Source organism: Gopherus flavomarginatus, chromosome 17, assembly GCF_025201925.1.
Source record: "Gopherus flavomarginatus isolate rGopFla2 chromosome 17, rGopFla2.mat.asm, whole genome shotgun sequence".
Lineage (NCBI taxonomy): Eukaryota > Metazoa > Chordata > Testudines > Testudinidae > Gopherus > Gopherus flavomarginatus.
In genome coordinates, this window is record NC_066633.1 from 16,116,642 (window position 1) to 16,132,795 (window position 16,154).

Below are 16,154 nucleotides of genomic sequence, written 5' to 3' on the forward strand. Positions count from 1 at the left end.
CTCTCTCACCACAGCCACACCTTGGCTGAGGGGGGAGGGTGCTTCTCCCTAGCCACTGCAGCTCTGGAGCTGGACGAGGGAGCATCTCTCCCCACCTCTCCCAGGCCACAGCAGGTCCGGGGGATGCGGCCACAGTAGAAGCTGGCACCTTCATGCCTCCCTGCAACATCCCGAAACACCTGCATTGCCCTTGATAGGCTGCTGTGCAGCTGTGCAGCTTAGAGGGAACTTAGGCCCTAAGGAGTGCAGACCTTAAATAGAGAAGCAGCACTTGCGCCATGCTGGATCCAGGGGACGGCTCTGCCTCAAGGCAGCTTTAGGCTGGGACTTCCAAAGAAGCTGAAAGCAATTAGTGGTCAACTCCTGTCAAAGTTCAAAGGGGTTTGAGTGCCTAACTCCCTTAGGCTTTTTTGAAAACCTCAGCCTGAATTCTTGGGGGTGTGTTTGAATTTTTGCGGCTGTGGGGTGACGTGGATTTGTGGAAGCTACGGGCTTCACAGAAAAATCAGGATGGAAGGAAGGGCCTGGAAGAAAAGATGAGGGTGGAAAGGCCTTCTGGGGTGCAGAGAGAGGGAGTTCCAGTTGTAGAGGGTGGCATGGAAGTGGGAGTGTGAAGCTTTGATGGGCTACAAGGTGAGGACAGAGATGATGGAGCTCTGTGCCGAGACGAACAGGAGAGGCTGAGCTCCGAGGGAATTCTGGGTACCTGATATTCCACTAACCATGGTTGCACTCACGTCATGAATGGGAATTTTCTTGTAACACTTTGTGTTTGGAGCTATAAGCCAAGATGACTCCATTCCCAGTAGCTCCCTGTGTCATCACATGTGCTGTCGAGCGTTGGCTGAACCTTATCAATGGAGAATATTGCAGAGTTGCTGCTGCCATAGTGGACACTTTTTTCCAAGTGATTTACTCTGCTTTGTAATGGGTTGCAGTGATTAGAATCTTGTTTCTATTACTCTGCAGTTTTTTTCCCCTGTTTAGGAGAAATAAAGAAATCGCTGACGAGGGGCAACTGTATTGTCTTTAATCAAGTGCTCCCTGTTCTCACTTTGTCAGCTGCTTCTGCTCCAGATAAATCCAGCTCATATCCAAGAATCTGTCTCATCTGCCTGGGGCAGCCCCCTTTCCTTGTCAAACAAGGATGATGATGTGGAGGGAAGAAGAGAGGCTGGCAAGATTGCGGCTATGCAAGAAAAACAGGGACAATATGGTATGCAGCGTTGTTAATGCCATGTTGGTCAACACAGGGAAGAGATCCCAAATCCTGAGCTACTTAGAGCAAGACTTTGGGGCCAATTTAAAAACAAAACAAAACCCAAACCTCTCCCCTTGTGGCTTGGAGTGTGAAATCAGGCTTAGCTGGAGTTTCAGCTGTGCTAAGACTTCTCTTTCCTACAGAAGACTTCAACTCACTTCACCCAGACTTATATCTGTGAGTGTATTGTGATGGGAAACCTAGAACTGCTGAGTTACTGGGAGGGTAAATTTCCATTCCATCCTTGAAGCTTTAGGCAGATCAAAAAGGGCTCACGGGGCCATTTCTCTCTCTTGCCTAGCTCTTGCCAGCTGGCTAACATTTGCCCTTTCTGGGTTGGTTGGCGGAGGCATTTCCTTTCCAGCCTGGGGACCCTGACGTGGGTCTCCCAAGTCCCATATTTATACATCCTGCACAGTTTTAGGTAATGAGAAAATGCAATACTGCTGTCGCCGGCTCGCCGAAGACACCCAGCTTGAATAATTTAACATGTCAGCGTCATCTATCACAGAAATGCAACCCACAAACACATGAAAAGCTGCTGATGGGGGCGGAGATGGCGGCTAGCTGTGAAGCTTGCCGGTCAGTCCATTTCCCAGCGAAGAGCGTGGAGAGCATGTTAACCCCTTCCGGGATGTGGTTGCAAAAGGAACACGACCAGACTGGTATTTCTTTCCTGCAAGCCCTGAAACCTTGGATTGCTTGGGTTTTGCCATGGCATTGACTCCTGAAAATATCTTGCCAACACAGAGAATGTCCCAAGCAATAGAGATGGGAGAGCTTGTGTACATTACAGGTTACTTCAGTATAATTTCAGAATAATCCACACCCCTGAGCAACGTAAATTATATCGACCTAAGCTTTGGTGTAGACAGCGCTACGTTGGTGAGAGAGTTTCTCCTGCCAACCTAGCTACCGCCTCTGGTGGAGGCAAGAGTTATTCAATTGATGAGAGAGCTCTCTCCTGTCAGCATAGAGCGTCCCCACCGCAAGCATTGCAGCAGCTCAGCTGCTGCCATAAGCGCTGTGGTGTAGATGTAGCCGGAGAGACTGTTGGTCAGATAACTAGAGTTCCTGCATACTTCCATTCCCATCTGTATGGGTTCTCGCTGCCCTGAGTTTTGAATCTGACTCTGAATCGAAGCTGCAGAATCTCCCCTGTTTTGAGCTCCACAAGGAACAGGGAAGCTGGTAGAACCCTCACTCAGACGCATGCACCGCGGTGCCCAGGCGCGCTCTGTGAGCCTGGGCAAACACTCTGATGGGATGAGACTTGAACCCTCATGAGCTCCACATGCAGTCAGGTTTCCTTGCAGACTTTTCACAAGTAGCTTTCATCTCAAAATGCCCTGCTCTTTCTCCAGGGTAATTGCTGGCTCTTCCCCTGGCTATTGACTGGCCTGGTAGTTTGTGGTGGCAGTCTCTGGCGGCATGCCCTTGTAGTCTGGCATTGATCCTCAGTGTGAAAATCAGATACTCGGTGCTAACAGTGATTAGGACATGGCAGGAAGGCGATACAACCTGCCTGCTCTGAAGATCTACCATCTTGGTAGCAGGGTACTGTTTAAAGCCATCTGCCTTGTTGCCATGAGTTCAGGTGGCAGGAAGCCTCGAGCAGTTTATACAGCCATTTCTGCATGCTGATAATCCTTTACTGTTGTGTTAACACGTTCCAATCGTTTGCCATCTTTTAGGACCTTAGTGAAAATATTCACGTAGCGCCAGGTAATTAATGGCTGCACTTTAGTGCCCTAAATCACACACTCGGTAGTAAAACACCAAGCAGCAGGCACCGTTCGCCGTGGCGAGAATCATTGCGGAGCCCTTAATCGCTCCTGGTGTCTTCTGGGTTGTCTTGGAGCTTTTGAGACCAGTACCGATATGCAGCTTTCAGGCCACCTGCTTTTGAGAGCTTGTCATCCTCCACTTGCATACCCTCCACCCTTTCCTGCCTGCAGGCTGCCTTCAGGATTTTGGAGGTGCCCTCGGCAAGCTGAGTCCCTGGAGGGTCCCTAATGCTCAGCCACGTGGTGACACTGGCATCTCATGTCATGCACTTTGAGGATGAGAGGAGCTGGCTGGCTGGATGGTTGTGTTTGTCCGGACACTTGTGTTCAAACCCATTCCTACTGCACCAGGAAAGGACTGAATAAGAGGTCGTATTTCCTTATTGATACAGCAAACTCTTAGAGGTGCAGGAAGCCCCAAGGTGCCACTTCTGCATTGTCCAAGGGTCCACTTCCAAACGGCCAGCAGTGTTGCCAGTGGAGGGCTGGTTGTGTCCTCTCCCTTTTCAGGAGCGGGGCCCCCTCTCAGGTGGACTTGACACAGCACCCTCTGCTGGAGGGACAAGATGGCTTAATGATTGATTGGATGGGATTTCTGGTCTTTTGCATCGCATCAGTGGTCTGAATGCAACCTAGGCTGATGGAGACTAGGACTGATCCCTGTCTGAAGGCTGTTGGGTTCCAGTGTGAGATGAGTTGATTTAGTTCCTAGCTGGGGAGTGTTCCCATCACAATATTTTGCCCTCACCCCACCCCCCGCACCGCTTTATTGGCAGTCTCAGCAGAGGCTAAGGTCTGGATGGGCCAAGTGATCAAGGGCAGAGGCATGTTGGTGAGACTATGGGGGTGAAGCTGGCTCTGCCCCTGCCTGTGCCTACGTGCTCTGCTGATAGACAGACACCGGTCTGCAGGGCCATCAGTTCAGTGCATTTCCCCAGCTCTCTCCACCTCCACCCCCCATCGTGGTGATTAAGAATTTTAGAGGGCAGAAGGTGTACTTTCATTTGCTGGACTCTTGCCAAGAAGTGTGGAAATTGTTCTTCTTCATAGAATAAAGGGGTTTTAAAACAGTAGAATATGTTAATGGCAGTTCAGAGGGCCAGCGTCAACCCCCGGAGGCCTCTTTTCTTTTAATCTTCCATGAGGGTTGGCAGACTCATGCCAGGTCTATTCCTAACTTGATTTTTCTAACTTTTGCCACTCCTAAATGTTTACAACCACGGGGGGCGGGGGGGGGAGGGGCTCTTCCTGGTCAAGTGAGTCTGATTGCATCTGAGGGCCCCTAGCCGGGGACATGGATCAGACTAGTGAACGTGTTAACCTTCGGGCATGGGCTGGGTCATCTTTCCACTGTTTGTTTTTGTTCCTCAGGAACATCAAAGCAAAGGGGGCAGGGTCAAGTCACAGCTCCACTTTTCTGCCCTGCTGTTTGTATTTCAGTAGCTCCTAGAGGATCCAGCTGAGACCACAGCTCCCAGGCCCACAGCAGAGACAGCTTATGGTCAAGACCAAGGGGTCTCAAACTGGGGGTCAGGACCTCTCAGGGAGTCACGAGGTTATTACATGGGGGGGTCGCGACCTGTCAGCCTCCACCCCAAACCCCGCTTCACCTCCAGCATTTATAATGGTGTTAAATATAAAAAAGGTGTTTTTAATTTATAAGGGAAAGGGGGATCGCACTCGGATACTTGCTGTGTGAAAGGGGTCACCAGTACAAAAGATTGAGACCCATTGGTCTAGACCCACTCAACAAAGGGAGAGGAAGCAACTTGACCAAGGCCATGCAGCCAGTCAGTGGCAGAGCAGGGAACAGAACCCAGGTCTCCTGGCTCTGTTTTATGTCCTGTACTCTGGACCACATTATCCCTCATCTCTGCCTGCTGTCCTCTGAGGCAGATATGTGACGCTCCATGTGGTTCACTGTGCATGGATCCTTAGGCGAGCAGCTTAAACTCAAGGTCCTCACTGCCATGTGGATAGTAAACTCATTAAGGGAGGGACCAATTTTTGTTCTGTGTTCATATAGCGCCTCACACACTGGGGTCCTGATCTATGACTGTGCCCCTAAAAGCTACTGCAAATAACAACACCCGGACTTTAACGATCCCATGTCTTTATCTAGAGAAGTGGGGGGTTAAAGAGATGGCAGGAGGGAAGCTGGATCATGATTTCCTAAGCTTGGCTGGGGAGCTCACAGCTAAGGATTGCGGCTGAGCACCTGAGACGGCAGTACTGATTTTTTTCCTCACTTCCTTGCAGGTGGAATTGGGTTTGGACGTGCCAAGGGAAACTCTGGTTCAGAGGCAGATGATGAAACCCAGCTGACGTTCTATACCGGGCAGTATAGAAGCCGGAGACGGAGCAAAGGTAAATAAAAGAACCTTCAGTGACACAGAAGCTGTAAGAGGCAAAGGAAACAAACACTCCAGTTTACCTCCTTTCGCTGCTCTCTTCGCTTAAGAGGTCTGAAATAATTTGAATCTCGATCCATAAGTACAAATCTTCATGCCCGATAGCTACCATCAGCCTATTCATAATGATTTCCCAGCTTGGGACTATCCCTGCCAGCTAGTAGCATGTGGGAGACATTAGCAGTTTCCTAGTGATTATATTAATTGGCTTAGTTGCTTGTTCATGGCTATTCCCTGGTTTCCAATATCAGCCACATTAAAGATTTAGGAAGCACTGATCAATGACCCCAGTATTTCCTCCCCTTCTTTCCCCTTGATGCACCAGACCCCCAGCATGCTGGAAGTGGAGTTGGATGGATGGAGCTGGTCTTGTCCCCGGTTTTGAACAGTATACAGCTAATTGGAAAACCATCCATCACTGAAACACTCAGCTGTAGATCTGAATTAAGGAAGGAAGGAGGGGAGCACAACCCTTCACGAGTCTCCAGCTGAGTACCATTTCCAGTGCATTAAATTGTAACTACAATGTGTTTTCATTACAGCCTTGATAACAGTATCATGGACATCCTGTTTTAAGGCCTTATAGACACTAGACATTTCAGCCATTGGCAGCCAGCCACTCATGTCACTGCACTAATTCAAACCTACGACGTCAACACACACAACTGTGATAAGCCACGGCTTGTACTGGGGAAACTTACTATCAATAACAGTGGTGCTCAAAGTGTCTGCACTAGGGATTTGTGTTGGTGCAACCATGCTATTGGTCCAGCGACCAATGTGGTGGCTTTTCCTGAGGATATGTAAGGGTCAATTTCTGTCACTTAAAGTTTCTCGGCAAATTTCCTATTGGACTTGAATTTTCCATGCTTGTTCTCAGCATAAAAGCAATTAAAAAACAAACACAAAATTGAGATTGAGGCAGGGACTTAATCTCGTAAATCAGGTTGTGAGTTAAGAGAGAAAAAGTCTCTTCTATGGTTTAAAATAACTTCCTACATTTTTTCCCCATTCAAATAATGCCAGGAATCACTTTGTTTCTAAACCTGTGATCTAGTGTGTGTTTAGTCCTCAATAGGGGAAATTTGTGACTTTTGTTGCTAAGTCTGAAAACCACCATTAAGAAGTAACCAAGTTGGAAAGTGATTTTAAGATTGCACTGGTGGCTCCGAGTCCCGAATTTGTTTTCCTTGTTAAGCTAAGCAGAGTCAGAGTGCAGCATTCCAGATAGACGCCAGAGCCCACCAAAAAAAAAACAGCTCCATTTATTTCCGTGATTAGGCATTCAGATAAATGCGCATAACATGTTTATTTCAATGTGAAATTACCTCCACACCTACTGTTGGCCCAGTGATTTCACATTAGAACAAACACACATTGCATTTATTTATGTGGAATAGGATTGCGTTCAGGTGTGTTCTTGTATCTTCATTCTTTTAGAAGAAAAGGAAAGCCAATGTTACAAAAATTCTCACTGGAATTATACTTGTGCTTTTAAGCGCGGAAAGTCAGTAAAGGCCCCCCATGGCAACATTGCCTTAGTCACGTTAAAGATAAAGGCTTCAATTTTGGAAAAGGGGCTAGTGAATTTCGGTGCATCAGTTTTTGCTGTGAAAGGAGTTCCCTCACTTCAAACAGTTGTGTAGAGCACAGTCCTGCAATGTTTGGAAAACAAGGTAAAATTTTCAAAACCGTCCAAGTGACTTAGACCCCACGTCTCATTGGTTTTCAAGGAATCACTTTTAAAAATGGGACTTAGGGGACTAAGTGATTTAGGCACTTCTGAAACCCCCACCCATGGGATTCAGTGTTTGTTTCTCAACCAGTGGGTTGTTACCTGTGGGGGTGAGGGTAGGGAAACACGAAAGGCAATTCGGGGGTCACGAGTCATTGGAGATTTTATTACAATCTAAAGCAAATAAATTCTTGCTCCTCCTCTCCCTTCCTCTTCAAAGTAAGTGTTCTCTGTCTGATTATCAGTTATACTTTAGAATGACAATAAGAATAAAAAATGTAAAGGGGGAGGATTATGAAATTTTTTGAACTCAAATAAGGGGTCGCCAACTTGAAAAGGTTGAGAAACACTGAGCTAGATGATCTAATGGGAATAACCCATCTGTCGCTTCAATTGAACCATAGATCTGGTTTTGCTAGATGCACAAATGACCTTGGCTATTTCTCCATTAACCAGAGGGGTTTTTTTTGTTTGTTTGGTTTGGTTTTTAAATAAATAAGCTCCCTGAATAAAAAGCTCCATTGCTTTCCCTGTTGCTTGGCTAAACTTTACCTTTAATGGCATCGTGGAAGAAATTTTCCATTATCATCTTAGCTCCCTTGTGTGGAGAAAGCACTACCTTAGTGGGAAATTACAGCATAAAAATCATAATTACAGATATAACAAAGATCCATAATTGGACAGGCTCATAATTCTAATAGAGAAGGATGCAGAGTCAGATACAGTTTATTGTTCCAATGGTGTCCTAATATTTATTCCACGGTGACTGTGTGTCATTGTAGGTGCAATGGGATTAAGTCCAATCAGAGAGATCTTCCCTGCAATTGCTATCCTTAGATCACTTTTTGCAGGACAGAGTACAATTACTGAAGCATCTGTGGTGCTTTTCAGAGTTGATGTGGTGGGAAGTCTTCAGATGTATGTGATTTGTTAGTTACAGCATGTCTAAATGATCCTGTAAACACAGGATCACACATGGATTTTCTATGTGCTTTGGTCAAGTAAGCTAGTTAGGTGGCTGTACATTATAATTGTCTCAAGTGGCTGCAGGTTGCACACATCAAGGGATGCAGGAGGAATTGTTCGAGAGGGTAGGCCAAAGGGACATACATAAATTGTCCATAGTTGTTATTTTTGTATGGGGGAGAGGGAGGATATTCCTAACAGTGAGGACTCTGACAGTGGAATAGCCTCTCATGAGAATGGGTCAAAACCTCCCTGCTTGATTGTTTAAAACTGGAATGAACAAAGTATTGAGAATATAACAAAGAAAATCAGTCTATGCTGGCCTGGAATACAGACTGGTTGATATAGTGGGAGTCTCCTCTCCCTAATCTCTGAATTCTGTGATCCCGGTCATACCATGTTGGAGATCTTCCCATCATATAGTGCTGAATCCCTTCACTGGTGAGCACTAATGTTCCTATGTCTTTGGAATCACCTCGGAGATGATGAGAAGAAACATGGGGAAACAAAGGAGAATTTTCCCTCGGTCAGTGGTGCAATGCTCCCATCCAATGTCTGTCTGTGCTAAGTCCAGTCTGCGGTGGAAACTGGAGGCTGGATGAAGGCATGAGATTTGAATCCAGAAAGAGCTAAAGCTCATTGCTAATCAAGAGAGGTCCTTGAGTGACTGGCTAGCACCATCTGTTTGCCCATGTCGGAGGGCACATGCACTCTTGGTTGCACATGCACAAGCTTATTGGTCATCCTAGCCTTGTTGCTGACCATGGAGAATCAAACAGCCGTCACTAGAAGCACTGTCTTCCACCTTCTTCAGGCAACAAGACTATTTTTTCCTCTCCAGTGAAGACCTGGCCATGGCTGTTCGTGTGTTCATCATCTGCAGGTCAGACTGCTACACAATGCACTGTCCATCTCCTAACCACACCACTGCACCTCATCCTTTACTGGTGCTCCATGCCTTATCTGGTCCCATTCACTGATCTGCAAAGCTCTTGGTGTTATCTCAGACCTCTTCTTTTACAGGAACCCTTGGCGACAGCTATGATCGCCTGGTCTGCCAGGCTTATTGGAAGCCATAGGCGCCGACTCCATGGGTGCTCCATGGGGAAAAATTAGCAGCCAAGCTCCCCTCACTCCCCACCCCACCTCTCCCTCCTCCTCCTCTCCCTCTGAGGGCGCCGTGTCCCCGCTCCTCCACCTACCTCCCAGCATTTCCCACCCGGCTGCCACCAAACAGCTGTTTGGCAGCGTTAGGAGGCTCTGGGAAAGTGGGGAGGAGCGGGAACATTGCGTGCTCAGGGGAGGAGTTGGGAAAGAGGCGGGGCCAGAGCGGGGATTTGGGGAAAGAGTTAGAATATTGGCAGGGAGGGGGCGGAGTTGGGGCGGGTTGGGGGAAAGGGTTGGAATGGAGGTGGGGAAGGTGTGGGAAGAGGCAGGACAGGGGCGGGGCCTCATGGAAGGGGTGGAGTGGGGGTGGGGCCGGGAGCAGAGGGGCGGGTCGAGCACCCACGGGAAAGAGGGGAAGTCGGCGCCTATGTTGGAAGCCACATACGGACTCAATGAAGCAGGCAGCAGAGCCTGCTTGTTATGCTGCCTAAACCCTGTAACAGCCTCCCCAAGGAGCTGAGAGACCCTCGCTTGCCATCCTCCGGTCACGTTGCAAGACAAAGGTCCTCAGAGAACCGGACAGCAGAAAGCCTACTGGCATCCACAAACAAACAGCCCGTTGTTAGCCTGGAGCAAGGAGGAGGACTAGCATGGTGCTCAAAATCAGATGTTCTGATTAGACCTGGGCTAGGGCAGGGAACTGGCTGTCTTCCTTCCCCCAGTTGTGTGTGTGTTTTAATACTGCATTGGAATGCTCCAGTGATGGGCATTTTAATAAACCCTTCAAAATGCATTTGAACCATCAAAACCCGCCACTGCAAGTCCCGATGCTCCCCTTGGCAGCCTCCGTGGGAGATGCCAAGGAGCTAGTGAGCCACAGAAGCTAACCTCATTGTTCATTCCCATCAAGTGAGGGCTGGCAGGGCACTCTGGGGGAGCTCCCACTCTCTGTACCTGTTGTGTAGGTACATAGAAGGTTCCTGTCTCCAGGGCTGTCAAACTACACACTTTTCGCCAGCACTAAATTCGTATAAAGGGAACTGTCAGTGTTGTCGAGATGCTAATCCAGCTCTGCAGCTGCCCACCGTAGGAGATGTCAAACTCCGTGTAGTTATCACGCTCCTCTTTTCCCTCTCGCAGGGTGGGGCACATTCAGTCCAGTCCTCTTTTAAAGAACAGCTTTCCGCCATGCTGCTGGAATCTTAATCCTCCTCAGTCTCCCACCCAGCTGTGCCTGGAGCTGTTCTCTCCAGCGGCTGCTCACAGAGGGTTAATTTTCTAAAGTGCTTGGAAGCCTTGGATGAAATCATCTCTGACACTGAATGCCAGTCTAAAGTAGTAGTAGTATCACTGCAATAATGGCAGCTTGATGACTGGTCTGGTGGCCCCAGAAGCGGGGAAGAAGATTGTCCCTGTGATCTGAATAACTTGCTTCTCTGATAGGATGCCAGTGATATTTAAGCAGCCATGTATTCTTTGAGGAGACACTCCGAACAGGCCCTGCAGTGAATAAACTGTCTAGGCCGGCTCCTATTCATCCCCAACCCAAGGGAGCGGAACTCTGGCAGCTTCCCTCAACTCTGAATCTCTTCTCCTCCAGCCTGTTAAGGGGCAGAGAAAAATCGCTCCTTGTTTGATCGCGTTGCTCTAGGCCAGGCAGCGTCTTCTCCACAATAATCTGGCTCCCTTGTCAGGATGACACACGCGTCCTAGTCATCATTTGGCCTCCCAGAAGGCATGTTGTTGCCTCATAAGACAGCGCAGTCTTCCCATTATGGCCTAATTAAGAGCTTGGGGATTTGGGCTCTTGTTGTCCGGTGATAAATTCTGCATCCTGTCTGCCTGAGATAAAGTCTGAGGGTGGATCTGGAACCTCCTTGTGTTGAGGGCCTGTGGACCAGGGAGGTGCAGATAGAGAGAGGCAGGGGAGTGGGCTTAGCCTTCAGCCTGTTCTTTTTTTTTTTTTTTTGGAGGGGGGAGTGTTCGTGTGTACTAGATGCCCAGTTGTTTCCGTAGCACACAGCGATGTTTCAGATAAATTAGCAGAGTCCAATTATCTGCCTCGGATTTGCAGCAGCCTCTGTGTCTGTGTCTTTGGCTGGCAGAGCCTTCCGAGAGCTGTTAGAGGAGCGAGAAGCCAGGCTTTGATCTGCTTCTGTATTTGGTGTTTAAAACAAGGCCCTTTATAAGGGAAAATTAGGTATTCGGAATCTGTTACATACGAGGAATCTTCCCTTTGATCCTCTCCTGTCTCCGGAGGCAAACCAGACACTTATTATTTCACGAGGAGTGAAAGGAAATGCAGAATGAAATTTGGGTAGCATTTTCCTTCCCTCACAGCTGAAACGTAAGGAAACATAAGGGCTAAGTAAACAGGGAGCACTGGAAGGGAATCACGTCATCATGTCTCAGACGTCTCTCTTTGAGGCAGAGACGCTGCTGGAGAAAACAGTGGTTTTAAATTGTCTCTCTGGGTCTGCACCTGTTTCACCAGCCAGCGCAGCTTGCCTCCCTGACAGCGACAGACTTCAAACTCCAGGAGATGCCTGTCAAGAATCAAATGAGAGACAAAAGGCGATAAACCAAACATGTCGTTTTTAGCAAGAGGGAATAATCAGTCTCTCCAGTGCTCATGCTTTTCAGCTACGCTCAGCAGGGTACATCCCCCACCCTCAACACAGTGAACGATTTCTCCTCCCTCCCTCCCCATCTGTGCCACTGCGCTGGACTCTTACCATTTGACTGCCACGTCTCCTGAAGTTACTCACAAGCATTGGCCAACTTTCTGACTACATTCCCTGGGGACAGGTGATCCTGGAGCTGCCTACTGCAGGGTTCCTGCTTCTGAAACAGCTGGCACTGGCCGCAGTTGGAAACAGGCTACTGGGTTAAATGCCCCTTGGCTCTAGTCCAATGTGGTGATTCTGAAGTTTCTAGTTCAAGGATGCATCACGGACAGGCACACCACCCTACAGTCTTCACAGCAAACAGGATGTCAGAGCTTCATCCCTAATCACTGAAGATGGGTTTCTTCATTGCTTTGATGTAGTTTAATTTTCATGGTAGGAAAGATTGAGGGGGTAGCTATCAGCGCATTCCAGGACATCTCCTGTCTTCATCCCGGTTCTTTTCCATGCCTCCCCAGGCCTGCAAGTGACCAGAAACTAGAGCTTTGCAGTAGGAAGAGTCCTGAGTGAGCAGACCTTTGTGGGCAGAGCATGAGGGTAGAGGGTTCTAGTGTCTCCTCTGAGCATTGGTTCAGAATCAGTCTAACATGTAATGTTAAAGGCAGAACTTTACCATGGGCTGGTTCATCGGTGACTCTCCATAAGCCCCAGAGCAAGGGGAACACATTGCTGCCTCTGATAGGGAGGGAAGGCTCCAACATACATGTGTGGGATTTCCCCAGAAAGGCATTGTTAATTTCCTTACTTCTGATCCTTTTGATATTAGGTAAGCAGTAAATAAAGTTTGAGGCAACTGCTCAAGCATCTCTTGAAGCTTCCCTGCCCTCACCCCATCCCAGCATGAGGCTGCTGTGTAACCCTTTTCAAACTGAAGGAACACAGTGTTTTCCAAACTGTGCAGACAGACAGGTCCAATTAGATGGTTTCTCCCGTGGAGGCCCCATTACTAAACAGAACACGAGAATACACTGCAGAAAGCAATCAGGGAATCTCTAACTTCTCTAACCTTCCAGTATCGACAAGGCAAAATTTGTCTTCTCTTAATGGATGGAAAGTCCCAAATCCCATTGATACTATCCCATCTGAGGCCTGGTCTACACTACAAAGTTAGGTCGACATAAACTGCTTTGTGTCAGTTTTGACAAAGTTCCTCCTCTACCTTGGTGGGTCTTGCGCTTTTTGGCGGATTTGCTCGCCTCACAGATTCACCATGTGGGTCGGAAAACATCCCAGAGACCTTCCCCTCTGGTAGAAGCCATAGTCCAGGTCAATTCCTCCTGTGTTTGATCAGGAGTTGGGAGGTTTGAGGGGAACCCGGGCCCTCTCTCTGCACTGGGTTCCAACCCTGGGCCCTGTGGACTGCAGCTGTCTAGAGTGCCTCCTGGAACAGTTGCGCGACAGTTACAACTCCCTGGGCTACTTCCCCATGGCCTCCTCCCAACACCTTCTTTGTCATCAGTACCGGACCTTCCTCCTGTTGTCTGATAACAAGTGTACTCCTCAGTCCTCCAGCAGTGTGCCTACTCACTCTCAGCTTCTTGGACGTCTCTTGCTCCTAGTTCCTCGCACGCACTTCCTTTTCTCTGGCTCCTTGGCTCTCTTTGGCCTGACTAGAGTGAACCCTTTTATAGCATCAGAGGGGCCTTAATTAGAGTCAGGTGCTTAGCAGCCTCACCTGACTCTTAGCAGGTTAATTGGAGTCAGGTGTTCTCATTAGCCTGGAGCAGCCCTGCTCTGGTCACTCAGGGAACAGAAGACTTCTTATCCAGTGGCCAGTATATCTCCCTTCTACTACTCTGCTGTTCCCAACTGGCCTGGGTCTATCACACAATCTAGTTATGTATGTGTCTACACTGAAATTTGTCTCCCACCAATGTCAGTGCCCTATTAAACCACCTCCCTGGTTGTTGTAAAACAATGGTTGATGCGGTGCAAGTGTAGATGCAGTATTTCTTATGTCGACTTTCACAGTCGTCCGGCAGTGGTCTCACAAGGCCCGACTATGACTGCTCTAGTTCCAGTTGTAAGGTTCACTGCCCAGGAGTCACTGAAGAGTGGAGGGTTGCACACTGGGATACCTACCCATGGTGCACCACAGTGTGAATCGACACAAACAATCCTGGTGATGCAAGGGGCCACGTATGGGGATTGGTCCTGCTTTGAGCAGGGGGTTGGACTAGATGACCTCCTGAGGCCCCTTCTGACCCTGATAGTCTATAATTCTATGCCTGCGCACAAGCGATGTATTAACCACGGTGGCTGTGTGCCGACATAACTTGAGGTGACAAAACTTTGTAGCGCGGACGTGCCCTGAGATCCTCCTTCCCCTTTTCTCCTCTCTCTCCCTACCGTTCCACAAATGAGCAGCTTGTGTGTGGCTTTGCCACCCCTAGACTCTTTTGCCAGTATAGCAATGGCAGTGAGGGGTGTGACATTTTTAAATTGCATTTCAACAATGGCACAAACCCTAGTGTATACGTAGTTAAGTCCTTTGGCTTGTGTCCATTATTTCGTTCACCAAACCATTGTAAGCTAGAGCAGCAGCATCCCTTTTTTGCTGGTGTAAGCAACAGCTGTACTAGAAAGGTTTGCCAGTTTATTAATCATTACCGTAGCACTATCCTCGTATAGCTGTACCCTAGGCAAGCCTGTCCTCGTGCAGTCCTTGGCCTGTCTGTGTTTGTCTATGTGGTTGCAGAATATCTGAACAAGCAATCATGGAGCCATTGTGGGAAGACCATCATTAACCGAGTGGCAATGAACTCGGAGGAGAGGCACTGCTCGCCCACCCACCCACTGCAATTAGTCTCGCCACGCTGCACCTGCAGCCCCAGCCTCTTTAACGTCCCCTGGACTGTGATAGAGATAACAGCTTTTACATCTGTTCCTCGAGGCTGTGCTTTTTTTTTTTTTTTTTTTTTGATTGTATCTGATACAGCCTCACTGAGTAATTGAGTGTTTGAGAGTGAAAAATTATCTCCCTGGGTTGGCCCTTATCTTGACAGAAAAGCAGCACTTTTAATTAATTTTGTTTGGAGCATGTAAGTAACAAATTTCACTAATCGCTCCGCTCTCATCCTCCGCATGGCAACAAACCTCTTGTGTCACAGGCAGTAAAATGTAAACCTGTTGTTGGTGCTGGATGCAAAGAGGATGTGGGTGGGGGGTAGCTCTGTTGGTCTCTGCATGCATGACATGATGGTGTCAGATCTTTGGTCTCCTTACTAGAACAAAAGGAAAAGTAAGGTGACTTGTGCCCACCTACACTGTAATAGTAGCTAGTTCTTAGAGCACTTTTCATCTGTACATTTCAAAGCACTTTATCAAGGAGGCCAGTATCACTCTCCCCATTATGTAGTTGGGAAAGTGAGGCACAGAGAGGAAACACAGCTTGCCCACATTCATCCAGCAAGCCAGTGACATAACTGGGAATGGAACCCAGGTCTTCTGATTCCCAGTCCAGTGCGCTAGTCACTCGGCCACACGTACAAAAGAAACCAGGAGAGGAAGGACAGCTGTGTGGTTAAACCACTGCTGTGAGATTCAGGAGACCTGAGTTCAGTTCCTACCTTTGCCCCAAACTCTCTGTGTGACTTCTTGGGCAAGTTACTCTCAGTCTACACCTGTAACATAGGGATACATCCTCCCTACCTCACAGGGGCGTGTTGAGGATAAACTCCATGGCTGTACGAAGCTCACGTGCTACCGCTGAGAGACTATGTTGGAGGACCTAGTTACAAGAAGGCATAGCCCCTTGGTGTGGTGTAGGCTTGGAGTGTAGTTGGGCCCAGAGAGTTTGTACCATTTTCTAACAGGGTCTCCAACTAGGATGACCAGATGCTCTATTTTATAGGGACAGTCCTGATATTCGGGGCTTTTTCTTATGTAGGCACCTATTACCCCCCAGCCCAGTCCAGATTTTTCATACTTTCTATCTGGTCACTCTACCTCCAACATTTTTTGTCTGGTTCTATATTTTGTTCCCTGAACCTCCCTCTTTCCAGAAGGATTCTTCTCTGGGAAGTGACTGCACATGGAACATTTCATAGGGAATGGTAATGTTTTCCCTCTAGGACAGGGTTTAAATTATGCTTATAGTGGAAACTGTCTTCCATCTTTCAAGTGAAGGCCTCAACTCAGATTTGACCCAGCAGTTGTAATTTGTTAAAAAACAGGGTTGGTTTGTTTTTGTTTTCAAAC

The 16,154-nt window shown here is 48.1% G+C and overlaps 1 protein-coding gene across 3 annotated transcripts in view; it reads left to right on the top strand.

Annotated features, from left to right (window-relative positions):
* ASTN2 (astrotactin 2) overlaps window positions 1-16,154 on the top strand; it is a 595,125-nt gene that overhangs the window by 166,180 nt on the left and 412,791 nt on the right. For all 3 annotated transcript variants that reach the window (XM_050926897.1, XM_050926900.1, XM_050926898.1), the window contains one exon: window positions 5,308-5,415. In XM_050926897.1, the coding sequence (XP_050782854.1) occupies window positions 5,308-5,415 (108 nt within the window). The remainder of the gene's footprint in view (window positions 1-5,307; window positions 5,416-16,154) is intronic.